The sequence below is a fragment of the Salmo salar genome, chromosome 18, assembly GCF_965601325.2.
Source record: "Salmo salar chromosome 18, fSalSal1, whole genome shotgun sequence".
Lineage (NCBI taxonomy): Eukaryota > Metazoa > Chordata > Actinopteri > Salmoniformes > Salmonidae > Salmo > Salmo salar.
Window position 1 is genome coordinate 15,901,109 of NC_138308.1, and position 14,176 is coordinate 15,915,284.

The 14,176-nt window shown below is 45.6% G+C and overlaps 1 protein-coding gene across 1 annotated transcript in view; it reads right to left on the bottom strand.

Moving 5' to 3' along the window:
• Positions 1-14,176, bottom strand: part of LOC106576932 (heat shock 70 kDa protein 12A) — a 56,470-nt gene that overhangs the window by 12,419 nt on the left and 29,875 nt on the right. The window contains exons 4-7 of the mRNA XM_014154471.3: positions 10,572-10,758; positions 10,067-10,171; positions 9,274-9,390; positions 5,515-5,686 (exon numbers count right to left, since the gene is read on the bottom strand). Of these exons, the coding sequence (XP_014009946.1) occupies positions 5,515-5,686; positions 9,274-9,390; positions 10,067-10,171; positions 10,572-10,758 (581 nt within the window). The remainder of the gene's footprint in view (positions 1-5,514; positions 5,687-9,273; positions 9,391-10,066; positions 10,172-10,571; positions 10,759-14,176) is intronic.

Consider the following 14,176-nt stretch of genomic DNA (forward strand, 5'->3'; position numbering starts at 1 on the left):
TTTATCAGTGTGTCGCTGATGAAATGTTCTTCCTACATAGGGAAAAAAATGTGTTAGCTGCAAAGGGATGAGAGAACAAGGACATTTTACACTCAATGTTCAAAACTGGAGAATGCTCTTATGATCAGTACTTATGGGCTAATGATGGGATTAATCACATATGGACCTTGTAATCACTGGCTGAAAACACGAAGAGACAGTAGTAGTAGCATGACCACAGCGATCAAGATGTCAGAAGGACATTTCCTCCAACAGAGAGGAAACACAAAGGGGAAGGAGGAATTTCCTACTCCTATCAGTTCTCATGAAGGCGTCAGAGTGGGGTCTATCTATGTCACCATTACCTCTTCCATCAACATGTCAAAACACAGACAACAGAATTAAGAAATAACCTTCCAGGAACGCTGTGAGAATGTTGTGAGTTAGCGATGGTGGAAGTTGCTCGAGTAAAGGAGCAGCCATTATGGGAAAGTTAATGTAAGGAGGAAACAGTAGCAGCTGGACAGAGAGTACACTTCTCTTTCAACACAAAAAGAGTTGTAACATCCTGTTGGAAACCCCAGCATTAGACTTGGGGATATTGACTTGCGCCCTCTTCTTTTTTTCCAACCTCTCTCTGACCTCTGCATTGCTACTGGAGGCAAGGCGCTAGGCCTACACACAATCTGACTATTCATCACAGGGTTTATTTCAAACCAACTTAATATTCCATAATTATTATTAGTAAAAGATATATCCGTTGGATGGCTCTACATTGACCTCACTAGTTCTGAAATCCTGTATATGGCCTTGGGACACTTTGAGCACCATTTTGCACAACTAAGCATTTTACAGGAATGTAGAGATATACAGGAAACATTCAAACTCTGCTAGTCTTACAGTATGTTCATAAGTGTCACGTCCTGACCATAGAAAGCTTTTATTTTCTATGGTAGAGTAGGTCAGGGCGTGACAGTGGGTTTGTCTAGCTTATATTTTCTATGTTGTGTGGTTCTAGTTTCTGTTTTTCTATGTTGTTTTTTTTGGGGGATGATCTCCAATTAGAGGCAGCTGGTCATCGTTGTCTCTAATTGGGGATCATATTTAGTAGTTGTTTTTTCCACCTGGGTTTGTGGGAGATTATTTTGAGGTAGTGTATGTTGCACCACTTTGTCACGGTTTGTTATTTTGTTTAGTAGTTTATTTGTATGTCTTGCATAGTTTCACAGTTAAAATAAAATGTGGAACGATACACACGCTGCTCCTTGGTCTCATTCATACGACACCCGTGACATAAGCTGACCAGACACAGCCTGAAACATGCCATTACAGAGTCTATAAAGGAAAAACATAGGAACACATCTGCTCCAAAGAGACACCAATAGCCTTCAGCTGTGTTACAGCATGCGGTTAGAGCATTGTAAACCATGAGAGAGGCAATGACCATTCCATCAATGTAATGATCTTCATCCAAGAACCCCAAGGCAACAAGTGTCCAGCTACAGAGCGAATACTGTTTTCGTTATGTTGCACTGAGTATTCAGAATCAACAATAATTGTCTATACAGTACAGTAAATCATCTCTCATCTCAGTTCTTATTAAAGACAGTATACCATGTACACTGTTGTCTTACAGGGTTTCCCCTACTGAATGTGTGGGCGAATCATATCCAGTGGAACAACCACATCTATATCTTTTTTTTGGGGGGGGGGGGGGGGGGTTAGGAGGATTACTATATCCTATCCCAGGTATTCCTTAAAGAGGTGGGGTTTCAGGTGTCTCCGGAAGGTGGTGATTGACTCCGCTGTCCTGGCGTCGTGAGGGAGCTTGTTCCACAATTGGGGTGCCAGAGCAGCGAACAGTTTTGAGCGGGAACTGTGCTTCCGCAGAGGTAGGGTGGCCAGCAGGCCAGAGGTGGATGAACACAGTGCCCTTGTTTGGGTGTAGGGCCTGATCAGAGCCTGAAGGTACGGAGGTGCCGTTCCCCTCACAGGTCCGTAGGCAAGCACCATGGTCTTGTAGCAGTTTGTCATAAAATACTTGGCATTCAAGAACTGGAGCATATAGTTTGAATTGACACCTTGGATAAATGTCAGCTTCTCACCAGGGTCACAGACAACTGGAAGAATGGATTCAATCAGGGGTGTCATGAACCCCAAAAATGTAGCTGTCTGTATCCTCCTAACTGGTGTTTTTTTTAAATAAAGGACTGGTGGTTATTTTTTTTACAGGACTGGTGGTTATTTTTTTAATCTGCATCTCTGCTAAATTCTGGGTAAAGGATTGAAAGGATTGTGAGTCTTATTCAGTACGTTTCGTAATTGCTTGCTTTTTTGTGTGCATGCCAGCTAAGACTTGATTGATAGATAGCCTGAAATGCAGTAGTTATGAGGTTGAGAGACTGGGAATTTATCCAGGCTAGCTAAAGCCAACTTCATAAAATTGCTAGGTTGCTAGTAGTATTACAGAGAAGAAAAAAATAAGAAAATAATATTTTTAATTTCTAAACAGGACAAATCTGAGGGGGAACGTGCCCCTGTGCCCCCTACGGGCATGACGTCAATTGAACCAACATAGGTGTAATTGTAACGCCCTGGCCATAGAGAGGGGTTTTTTGTTCTTTATTTTGGTTAGGCCAGGGTGTTACAATGGGTGGGCGTTCTATGTTCCTTTTTCTATGTTTTGGTATTTCTTTGTTTTGGGCCATGTGTGTGGCTCCCAATCAGGCACAGCTGAAGCTCGTTGCTGCTGATTGGGAGTCACACATAAGGAGCATGTTTTTCCTTTGGGTTTTGTGGGTAATTGTTTCTTGTTTAGTGTGGTTGCACCTGACAGGACTGTTGGCTGTCAGTTTCCTTGTTTTTGTTTTTGTATAGTGGTCTTTCCAATTAAATTGAAGGATGAATACTAACTCTGCTGCATTTTGGTCCTTTCCTGAAGACAGCCCTTACAGAATTACCCACCAACAACGGACCAAGCAGCAGAGGAAGGAGCAGCACAAGGAGAGGCACCAGGAGAAAAGCTATCTGGAGTCATGGACTTGGGAGGAAATCCTGGACGGGAAAGGACCATGGACTCAAGCTGGGGATTATCGCCGCCCACAGTGGGAGATCGAGGCGGCGAGAGCTGAGGGGCGCTGGTATGAGGAGAGGGAGCGCAACGGACACGGGAGGCAGCCCCACAATTTTTTTTGGGGGGGGCACACGGGGAGATTGGTTGGAGTCAGGTGGTAGACCTAAGCCAACTCCCCGTGTTTACCGGAAGCAGCGTGGTACTGGTAAGACACCGTGTTATGCTGTGGAGCGCACGGTGTACCCAGTGCGCGTTCAAAGCCCGGTGCGCTACATACCAGCCCCCCGCAAGTGCCATGCGAGTGCAGGCATCGAGCCAGGGCGGATGGTGCCAGCTCAGCGCGTCTGGTCTCCAGTGCGCCTCCTCGGTCCAGGTTATCCTGCGCCGGCGTTGCGCACTGTGTTTCCAGAGCGCTGGGAGGGTCCAATTCGCCCAATGCCTGCTCTCCGCCCGTGCCGGGCCAAAGTGGGCATTCAGCCTGGAGTGTGGGTAAAGAGTGTCTGTACCAGAACTCCAGTGCTCCCCCACAGCCCGGTTTATCCTGTGCCTCCTCCTCGGACCAGGCCTCCAGTGGGTCTCCCCATCCTGGTCCATCCTGTGCCACCTCCCAGGACCAGGCCTCCAGTGGGTCTCCCCATCCTGGTCCATCCTGTGCCACCTCCCAGGACTAGGCCTCCAGTGGGTCTCCCCATCCTGGTCTGTCCTGTGCCACCTCCCAGGACTAGGCCTCCAGTGGGTCTCACCTGTCCAGAGCTGCCCGCCAGTCAACAGTCGTCAGAGCTGCCCGCCAGTCAACAGTCGTCAGAGCTGCCCGCCAGTCAACAGAGAGGCCAGACTGCCCTGAACTGCCGGAGTGGCCAGACTGCCCTGAACTGCCGGAGTGGCCAGACTGCCCTGAACTGCCGGAGTGGCCAGACTGCCCTGAACTGCCGGAGTGGCCAGACTGCCCTGAACTGCCAGAGTGGCCAGACTGCCCTGAACTGCCAGAGTGGCCAGGGACGCCCGCCAGCCGGGCGCAGCCAGGGTTGCCCGCCAGCCGGGCGCAACCATCGCCGGTCGCCAGCCGGGCGCAGTCAGCGTCGCCCACCAGACCTTCGGCGCGGCCAGGTGCGCCACATAAGAGGGTGACGTCAAGGGTGGAGCAGAGGCCACGTCCCGCACCTGAGCCGCCGCCGTAAGAAGGCCCACCCGGACCCTCCCCTTCAGAGTCAGGTTTTGCGGCCGGAGTCCGCACCTTTGGGGGGGGGGGTACTGTAACGCCCTGGCCATAGAGAGGGGTTTTTTGTTCTTTATTTTGGTTAGGCCAGGGTGTTACATTGGGTGGGCGTTCTATGTTCCTTTTTCTATGTTTTGGTATTTCTTTGTTTTGGGCCATGTGTGTGGCTCCCAATCAGGCACAGCTGAAGCTCGTTGCTGCTGATTGGGAGTCACACATAAGGAGCATGTTTTTCCTTTGGGTTTTGTGGGTAATTGTTTCTTGTTTAGTGTGGTTGCACCTGACAGGACTGTTGGCTGTCAGTTTCCTTGTTTTTGTATAGTGGTCTTTCCAATTAAATTGAAGGATGAATACTAACTCTGCTGCATTTTGGTCCTTTCCTGAAGACAGCCCTTACAGTAATACACATTCCCCCTGCTGATGAGTTGTTGAACTAAAAGAAAGGGGAGATGAATAATTGCCATGCATGCAAGTGAATGCTACTGTGAGTGGCATTCAGTCATATCCCCAGTCAATAGCAGAGAGATAGGACTGAAGGGCACTAAGCTTCTAAATCTCTGGTTTAGATCATCTGTGGAGAACAAACTCTTTCCCGAAACAAAAACGAATGATGAGTGAGAGAGGAAAGGCTTGAGGGAGTTTATAGTCATTTGCTATTGCTGATTCGCATGCTGTCAAATTAGACTGGATTTCATTGGATAATATGGACCAGTTCTAAGGTGGCATTATTTACTGTTTGAATGACCTTCTGTACAATCAGATATCAGTATATTTGCCATGTTACATCCTGAATACAAAACGTAATTGAAATATACAGTACATAGGCCAATTTTCCCATAGTATTCAATGGAATTTTAGGAAAAAGAAGCAAAGGCAAATAGACAGGGAGTGTGACTATTAGAAATTTGTCCATGCATTTTTTTGTGTCTGAATATGACAATAAAAGTGATGTTAGGGCTGAGGATATTGTCACATACATCTTTTCCGTTGAAAGGAAATGTATGTTTAAGATTAATTGTAGGCACTGGTTGTTTGACTATTAGCATAAACTTACAATACCACAATAAAAAACCTACAATATCACTGTAGTGTTAACCAATAACCAATCTATAGTTCAATATTAATTTGAGAGGCACATACTGTATGAAATTGTCACATGGGGATGCAAAATGTTATTACGGTACATTATTGGGATGTTCAATGTGATGCTCATATTGCTATTGGCCTGTGGGATCGTGGGATTTACCCTGGGTCATCCCTGCCCCCACATTCTCAGTGGGGCTGAAACCATTCTGGGTGTTCTTGGTGCCAATGTCAATCATCTGGTGGAGGCGGAGCTTGCGGCAGTAGATGGAGGCTGCCTCAGGCTCAAGGGCGATGATCAGCTGCTCTGGGATGTCACGGGGAACCAGACCAGCCTAGAGGAAGGCAGAGCACAGACAGGAAATACAGGACATCTGCTTTTTCCTTAACAGGACCCCAATAAAACGAGCATTGTGAATAACTGTCCTAGTAAGTTGCTGTGGTCAACCCTCATTGCTAAGTATTCAGGGTATGCTAAGGATTCAAGATACCTCCAAATAGGAAGTAAGACAATATGGCCATCAGTACTCAAATCATACATTTTGTAAAAGCAAATATACTGTCTACATACACTTATACAATACTGTGTAAATACCATCTACAGCTGGAACCATTTAACACAACCACAATTAATATAAAATAATCTAATTCACTACTAAATGATAAATAGCTTTAAGGAAAGTATGGGGATCTGGGCAAGCCACAGATTTGAACAGGAAAATACTCAGTGATAAATCATGCGATCCAAACATAAAAGACATTTCCAAAAGCTATTACATTTCCTCAAGCAACCACTGATTTTGCAGCATTCGAACATCAGAGACAAATGAGACCTATCGATCAACAGAACAATGGAGACCTATCGATCAACAGACCAATGGAGACCTATCGATCAACAATATAAAGGAGACCTATCGATCAACAGAACAATGGAGACCTATCGATCAACAGACCAATGGAGACCTATCAATCAACAGAACAATGGAGACCTATCGATCAACAATATAAAGGAGACCTATCGATCAACCGAACAATGGAGACCTATCGATCAACAGAACAATGGAGACCTATCGATCAACAGAACAATGGAGACCTATCGATCAACAATATAAAGGAGACCTATCGATCAACAGAACAATGGAAACCTATCGATCAACAATATAAAGGAGACCTATCGATCAACAATATAAAGGAGACCTATCGATCAACAGACCAATGGAGACCTATAGATCAACAGAACAATGGAGACCTATCGATCAACAGAAAATGGAGACCTATCGATCAACAGAACAATGGAGACCTATCGATCAACAATATAAAGGAGACCTATCGATCAACCGAACAATGGAGAGCTATCGATCAACCGAACAATGGAGAGCTATCGATCAACCGAACAATGGAGACCTATCGATCAACAGAACAATAGAGACCTATCGTTCAACAGAACAATGGAGATCTATCGATCAACAGAACAATGGAGACCTATCGATTAACAGAATAATGGAAACCTATCGATCAACAGACCAATGGAGACCTATCAATCAACAGAACAATGGAGAACTATCGATCAACAGAACAATGGAGACCTATCGATCAACAATATAAAGGAGACCTATCGATCAACAGAACAATGGAGACCTATCAATCAACAGAACAATGGAGACCTATCAATCAACAGAACAATGGAGACGTATCGATCAACAATATAAAGGAGAAATATCGATCAACAGAACAATGGAGACCTATCGATCAACAGAACAATGGAGACCTATCGATCAACAGAACAATGGAGACCTATCGATTAACAGAACAATGGAGACCTATCGATTAACACAATAATGGAAACCTATCGAACAACAGAGACAAATGAGACCTATCGATTAACAGAACAATGGAGACCTATCAATCAACAGAACAATGGAGACCTATAGATCAGCAGAACAATGAAGACCTATCGATCAACAGAACACTGGAGACCTATCAATCAACAGAACAATGGAGACCTATCAATCAACAGAACAATGGAGACCTATCAATCAACAGAACAATGGAGACCTATCGAACAACAGAGACAAATGAGACCTATCGATCAACAGAACAATGGAGACCTATCGAACAACAGAGACAATGGAGACCTATCGATCAACAGAACAATGGAAACCAATCAATGAACACATGCTGTGCAGGCTGGTATGTGTTTCTATCCACAATACACACAGAAAAAGACAGACTAAGTATAAAATCTGAGCATTGCATCACATCTCTCCGCTCTGTGAGATCTGCATGTTGTGGTGAAGGAGCGGAGGAGAGGGAGGAGGAAAGTTGAAGAGGGAGGAGCGGGTAAGGGAGAGGTGTGCCTGCTTCCCCCAGTGCCAATAATAAATTATCAAGCCAGAGGATGCTGAGTCACTGCAGATATGCAGCCCCCCCCTCCCACGAACATCCTCCCCCTCTTACTGTACCTCAATCTCCACTGCAGATATCAAGTGGTCAAGCCATCTAAAAAGCCTCTCTCCTTTCCGTCTCACATATCTCCTTCGCCATCTCCCTCTATTTCTCTCCCCCCTCCCTTCTCCCTCTCTCTCCCCAGCCCATCATCTTTGTTCACTGCAGAGGGGAGGGTGGTGTCTCTATCCGGTGCTGCAGCCTCAGACAGACTGACACACCCATTCCACTGGGCTCAGACGTCATTTCAATGTCTAGTTTTGATTTACATTTGCACATTTGAGTCAACTAACGTGAATTCAATGTGAAATCAACAAAACATGTCGCCATGTCATTGGATTTAGGTTAGAAGTTGGGTAAAAAAAAAAAAAAAAAAATCATTTAGCAGATGCTCTTATCCAGTGAGTGCATACATTTTCCCTTACGTTGATGACTTTCTGCAAATCCAATCAGTTTTCCAAGTTGTTCCAACGTCATCAAGTATAACTTTTGTTGTTGAAATGACTTGGAAACGTTGATTCAACCAGTTTTTGCCCAGTGGGATTTGACCTTCTCTCATGTACTATACCCCCCCCCACCCCCGTCCCCCTGTCCCTCTGCACACACCCATTCCTCCGGGCCTCTCCCCTGACATTCCTCTACAGTCTACACAGAGTACCACACCTATACTACCATGTACTCATCATACAGCTCTGCAGCTCCCTCCCACCCCTCTTCTCTTCTGGGGGGAAACAAACAACCCTGCTTGTGTTACTATGCTGTGATGCTGTGAGCTGGCATGTCTGTATCGTGGAACAGTATACACTGGAGTTCCACTACACTGTCTAATGATCTGTAGTACCAAGGTATTTGTCATAATATTTATTCTCACAGTCTATAGAGAATTCTCACAATAGCCACTTCATTCTCTTCCTCTATTCTCATCCTGAGTATGCACCCTCTACCTGCTATCCCTTGTCCCACTGTCCTATCCTCATATCCTCTCTCTCTTGGGACGACTCATAGTGATGAAGTAATCGCTTTCCCTATTGGCTTCCTCCAGCTCTCCTCCCTCTCCTCTACCGCAGTCGTGGATCAGTCTGTCTGCCCCCATACAGGAGAGAGGGAGGAGGGTGGTCTGCCACTGCAGCTCCAGAGCAGCCACCCACCTCTCTCCTATCTGCAAGACATCACAGCAGCGGCAAAGCTAATCATGCCCCGTCATCACTTTCTTTCCCAAGTACCTGCAGTACCTTTGTCAAACGACAGATGGCTTTCCTCTTAGGAGCTAGTGGTGAGACTATGCGGAAGCATCATTCACACTGAGGGGGATAGATGGTTTGAAATGTTGAGAGCAGACTACAGCAGACAGACCAGTTCTTCGAATTGAACGTTTGACTGTGTGTCTGTGTGTGTATATGCATGAGCGTACGTGCCTCTCTGTGTGATTGCATGCGAGTGCACATGGACGTGTGTTGATTGACAGGGGCCCACCCACCTTGTAGGCTGCCTCCCTCATGAACTGCTTGGCTGGCATTTTCCAGATGGCTGGCACTGTGATGACCCATCTGATGTTTGTGTTGTCAAACTCTGCACCCGCCTGGTCACTTAACTCCTGCACGGGATCACATTAAACATGGTATCTCTTTACCCTGACCGACCATAACATCAGCACTATCACTGAGTATTAAGAGCTATTTCTAATTCATAACAGATACATGTATTCAATATACACTGAGTGTACAAAACATGAGCTAAGCTATGATCCCTTATTGATGTCACTAGTTAAATCAGCTTCAATCAGTGTAGATGAAGGGGAGGAGACAGGTTAGATAAGAATTGCTAAGCCTTGAGACAATTGAGACATGTATTGTGTATGTGTGCCATTCAGAGGGTGAATGGGCAATGTGTGTGTATGTGTGCCATTCAGAGGGTGAACGGGGTATGGCAGTAGGTGCCAGGTGCACCGGTTTGAGTTTGTCAAGAACTGCAACACTGCTGGGTTTCTCACGCTCAACAGTTTCCCGTGTGCATCAAGAATGGTCCACCACCCAAAGGACATCCAGCCAACTTGACACAACTGTGGGAAGCATTGGAATCAACATGGGCCAGCATCCCTGTGGAACGCTTTCAACACCTTGTAGAGTCCATGCCCTGATGAATTGAGGCTGTTCTGAGGGCAAAAGGGGGGTGCAACTCAATATTAGGAAGGTGTTCCTAATGTTTTGTACACTCAGTGTATTGTTTTGCATAAAAGATACACCGTGCAGTAGAACCTGTTAATACTTTACCTTAAGTGCTTGCTCCTTGAAGAACGCCAGAGCGTATGCAAAAATATCAATAGCTTTTACTCTCTTTCCATTGGCTGCATGGAGTTCTGTGTCTATGGAGAGATTCTGATTGGGGGAAAGAAACGATGACAGAGAAAACAAAAGTTCCATGTTATCGTAATATTTTAATTGAAACACCATACAGCCATCTACTGATAAACACTAAGACAGATTGAGCCAACATACTTGAATAGCCTTATCCAAATCATGTCCATTCATAATTCTATGGTGAAATATGTGCAATAACACTAGCCTGAGCCAACAGTTACTGGCTGTGTTACCTCCTACTTGGCACAGAACACAGAACTTCAAGAGCTTGCTGCAAAGTCAGCTCAGGGCAGCCAAGCTGCCAGCCCTGCACAAGGGCAGACACAGAGTAATAAGGGAAGGGTGTGTGTTCGTTTGTGTATTTTTATGTATGTATGTGTGTGTGTGTGTGTGTGTGTGTGTGTGTATATGTCTTTACCGCAGTGGTGTGGAGTTTCATTTTGAACTTCTCCAGGTAGAGCCAGTGCCTGGACTCGGATGGATCCAGGTCATGGTAAAAGTCACGTGCTGCGTAGCCAAAACTATGGAACTTCCTGTCCGGGGTCAGGAGGATGGTGGTAGGCGTCTTCTGATTGGATACTCCGGGGTCGCCGCCCTCCCAGCGTCTAGGAAAGACCACAAAACATTTAAACCAATGAGCAACTGAATTATGGCAGCTAATTGATCCATTTTTTACAAAGAGCATATTTCTCCATCTTGTGCTTTATTAGGGGGACATTCTCCAATTTGGTTGTGGGTGGGCCTCTATCGTTCATCGGTTTACTTTTCATCTTAGTTTCATCCATCTTTAATCTGTTGAAACCACCAGACAGTTCCCTGCAGTGCATTTTCTCTATTTGTGTCAAATGACTCAATATGTCTGAATAAGGCAGAATGCACTTAAAAGCATTAATGTATCCTGTCAATATTACAGCCTGAACAGAAATGTCTGCAGACAACAGACACGTCTAAGGTCAATCACACAAACTAAAGTAGTGTGTCCTCATCAGTCCCTCGCTGTCAGTCATTAATGGCTTTCTGAACCTCAAGTCAAATCAAATACAATTTTATTTGTCACATGCTTCATAAACAACAGGTGTGGACTAACAGTGAAATGCTTAATTATGGCGCCCTTCCCAACAATGCAGAGAGAAAGAAAATAGAGAAATAATAGAAAAGCAATAACACATAATAATAAAAGTAATAATAAATACTATATACACGGGATACCAGTGCTGAGTCGAGGGGTACGAGGTAGTTGAGGCAGACATGTACATATAACTGACAATAAAGTGACTAGGCAACAGGATAGATAATAAACAGTAGCAGATAGTTAAATTGTTAACCAAATAGCTACCTGGACTAACTATTTATCAGTCTTATGGCTTGCAGGTAGAAGCTGTTCAGGGTCCTGTTGGTTCCAGACTTGGTGCCGTGTGCTATGACAGTGAGCACAGGCCCAGTTATGTACTGGGCCGTACGTACTACCCTCTGTAGTGCCTTGCGGTCGGATGCCAAGCAGTTGCCATACCAAGCGGTGATGCAGCCAGTCAAGATGCTCTCAATGGTGCAGCTGTATACATTTTTGCGGATCTGAGGGCCCATGCCAAATCTTTACAGAATCCTGAAAGGGAAGAGGTGTTATCGTGCCCTCTTCACGATTGTGTTGGTGTGTGTGGACCATGATAGATCCTTAGTGATGTGGACACCGAGGAACTTGAATCTCTCAACCCGCTCCACTACAGCCCTGTCAATGTGGATGAGGGCGTGCTCGGCCCTCAGTTTCCTGTAGTCCACGATCAGCTCCTTTGCCTTGCTGACATTGAGGGAAAGGTTGTTGTCCTGGCACCACACTGCCAGGTCTCTGACCTCTTCCCTATAGGCTGTCTCATCGTCATTGGTGATCAGGCTTACTACAGTCGCGTCAGAGTTGTGCGTGGCCACGCAGTCGTGGGTGAACAGGGAGTACCGGAAGCGACTAAGCAGGCACCCCTGAGGGGCCCCGTGTTGAGGGTCAGCATGACGGATGTGTTGTTGCCTACTCTCACCACCTGGGGGCGGTTGGTCAAGAAGTCCAGGATCCAGTTGCAGAAGGAGGTGTTCAGTCCCAGGGTCCTTAGCTTAGTAATGAGCTTAGTTAGAGTGATGAATTGAACACTGAGCTGTAGTCAATTAATAGCATTCTCACATAGGTGTTCCTCTTGTCCAGGTGGGAGAGGGCATTGTGGAGTGCAATAGAGATTTTGTCATCTGTGGATCTGTTGGGGGCTATGCAAATTGGAGTGGGTCCAGGGTGTCTGGCATGATGGTGTTGATGTGAGTCATGACTAGCCATTCAAAGCATTTCATGGCTACAAATGTGAGTGCTATGGGGTGATAGTAATTTAGACAGGCGTTCTTGGGCACAGGGACAATGACGGTCTACTTAAAACATGTAGGTATTACAGACTGCGTCAGGGAGAGGTCAGCGCATGCTCTGTGTATGCGTCCTGGTAATCCGTCTGGTCCTGCGGCCTTGTGAATGTTAACCTGTTTAAAGGTCTTACTCACATCGGCTACAGAGTGCGTGATCACAAAGTCGTCTGGAACAGCTGGTGCTCTCATGCATGATTCAGTGTTGCTTACCTTGAAGCGAGCATAGAAGGCATTTAGCTCATCTGGTAGGGTCACGTCACTGGGCAGCTTGCGTGTGGGTTTCCCTTTGAAATCCATGACAGTCTGCAAGCCCTGCCACATCTGACGAGTGTCCGATCCGACTTAGTAGGGTTCAGGCTTAGTCCTCTACTGACGCTTTGCCTCTTTGATGGATCGTCGGAGGTCATAGCTGGATTTCTTATAAGCTTACAGATTAGTGTCCCGCTCCTTGAAAGCGGCAGCTCTAGACTTTAGTTCAGTGTGGATGTTGCATGTAATCCATGGCTTCTGGTTGGGATATGTACTTACGGTCACTGTGTGGACGACGTCGTTGATGCACTTTTTAATGAAGCCGGTGACTGATGTAGTAAACTTCTCAATGCCATCGGATGAATCCCGGAACATATTCCAGTCTGTGCTAGTGAAACAGTCCTGTAGGTTAGCGTCCACTTCATCGGACCACTTCCGTATAGGGCGCGTCACTGGTACTTCCTGTTTGAGTTTTTGCTTTTAAGCAGTAATCAGGAGGATAGAGTTATGGTCAGATTTGCCAAATGGAGGCCGAGGGAGAGCTTTGTATGCATTTCTGTGTATAGAGTAAAGGAGATGTAGAGTTTCTTTGCTTCTAGGTGCACACGCTGTTAGAAATGAGGTAAAACGGATTTCAGTTTCCCTGCATTAAAATCACCGCCCACTAGGAGCAACGCCTCTGGATGAGCATTTTCTTGTTTGCTTATTGCCCTACACAGCTCGTTCAGCGCGGTCTTAGTGCCAGCATCAGTTTGTGGTGGTAAATAGACAGATACAAAAAAATATAGATGAAACTCTCTTGGTATGGTCTACAGTTTATAAGGTATTCTAACTCAAGCGAGCAGAACCTCGAGACTTCCTTAATATTAGATTGCGCACCAGCTATTGTTAACAAAAACCCTCTTAGGCCTCACTCCCCCCTATCTAAGATACCTACTGCAGCCCTCATCCTAAAAATACAACATCCGTTCTGCCAGTCACATTCTGTTAAAGGTCCCCAAAACACACATGTCCTGGGTCGCTCCCCGTCTCCACAGGAGGCCTTTTGCCTTCTAGTAGGTCGTCATTGTAAATAAGAATTTGTTCTTAACTGATTTGCCTTAAATAAAAGTTAAATTTAAAATTTAAAATGAATAAAAACAAAGAGACACAACATGACCTACACACTAATTGCGCTACACCAGTTCTGGATAAGTTAAGGATTAGTTACTATAATTAGTTTGGTTCCCTTGGAGATGACAATATGTTTGCTAAGTGCCCTGATGAGATTATGGGTCAGTCTCACTGGGGGAGAAGCCTGCTGTGAGGGACTCATTTGGATGATTTGGGGGAAACCACTGGATGCTCACTGCTAATCTAAATTAAGACTCTTATATATAT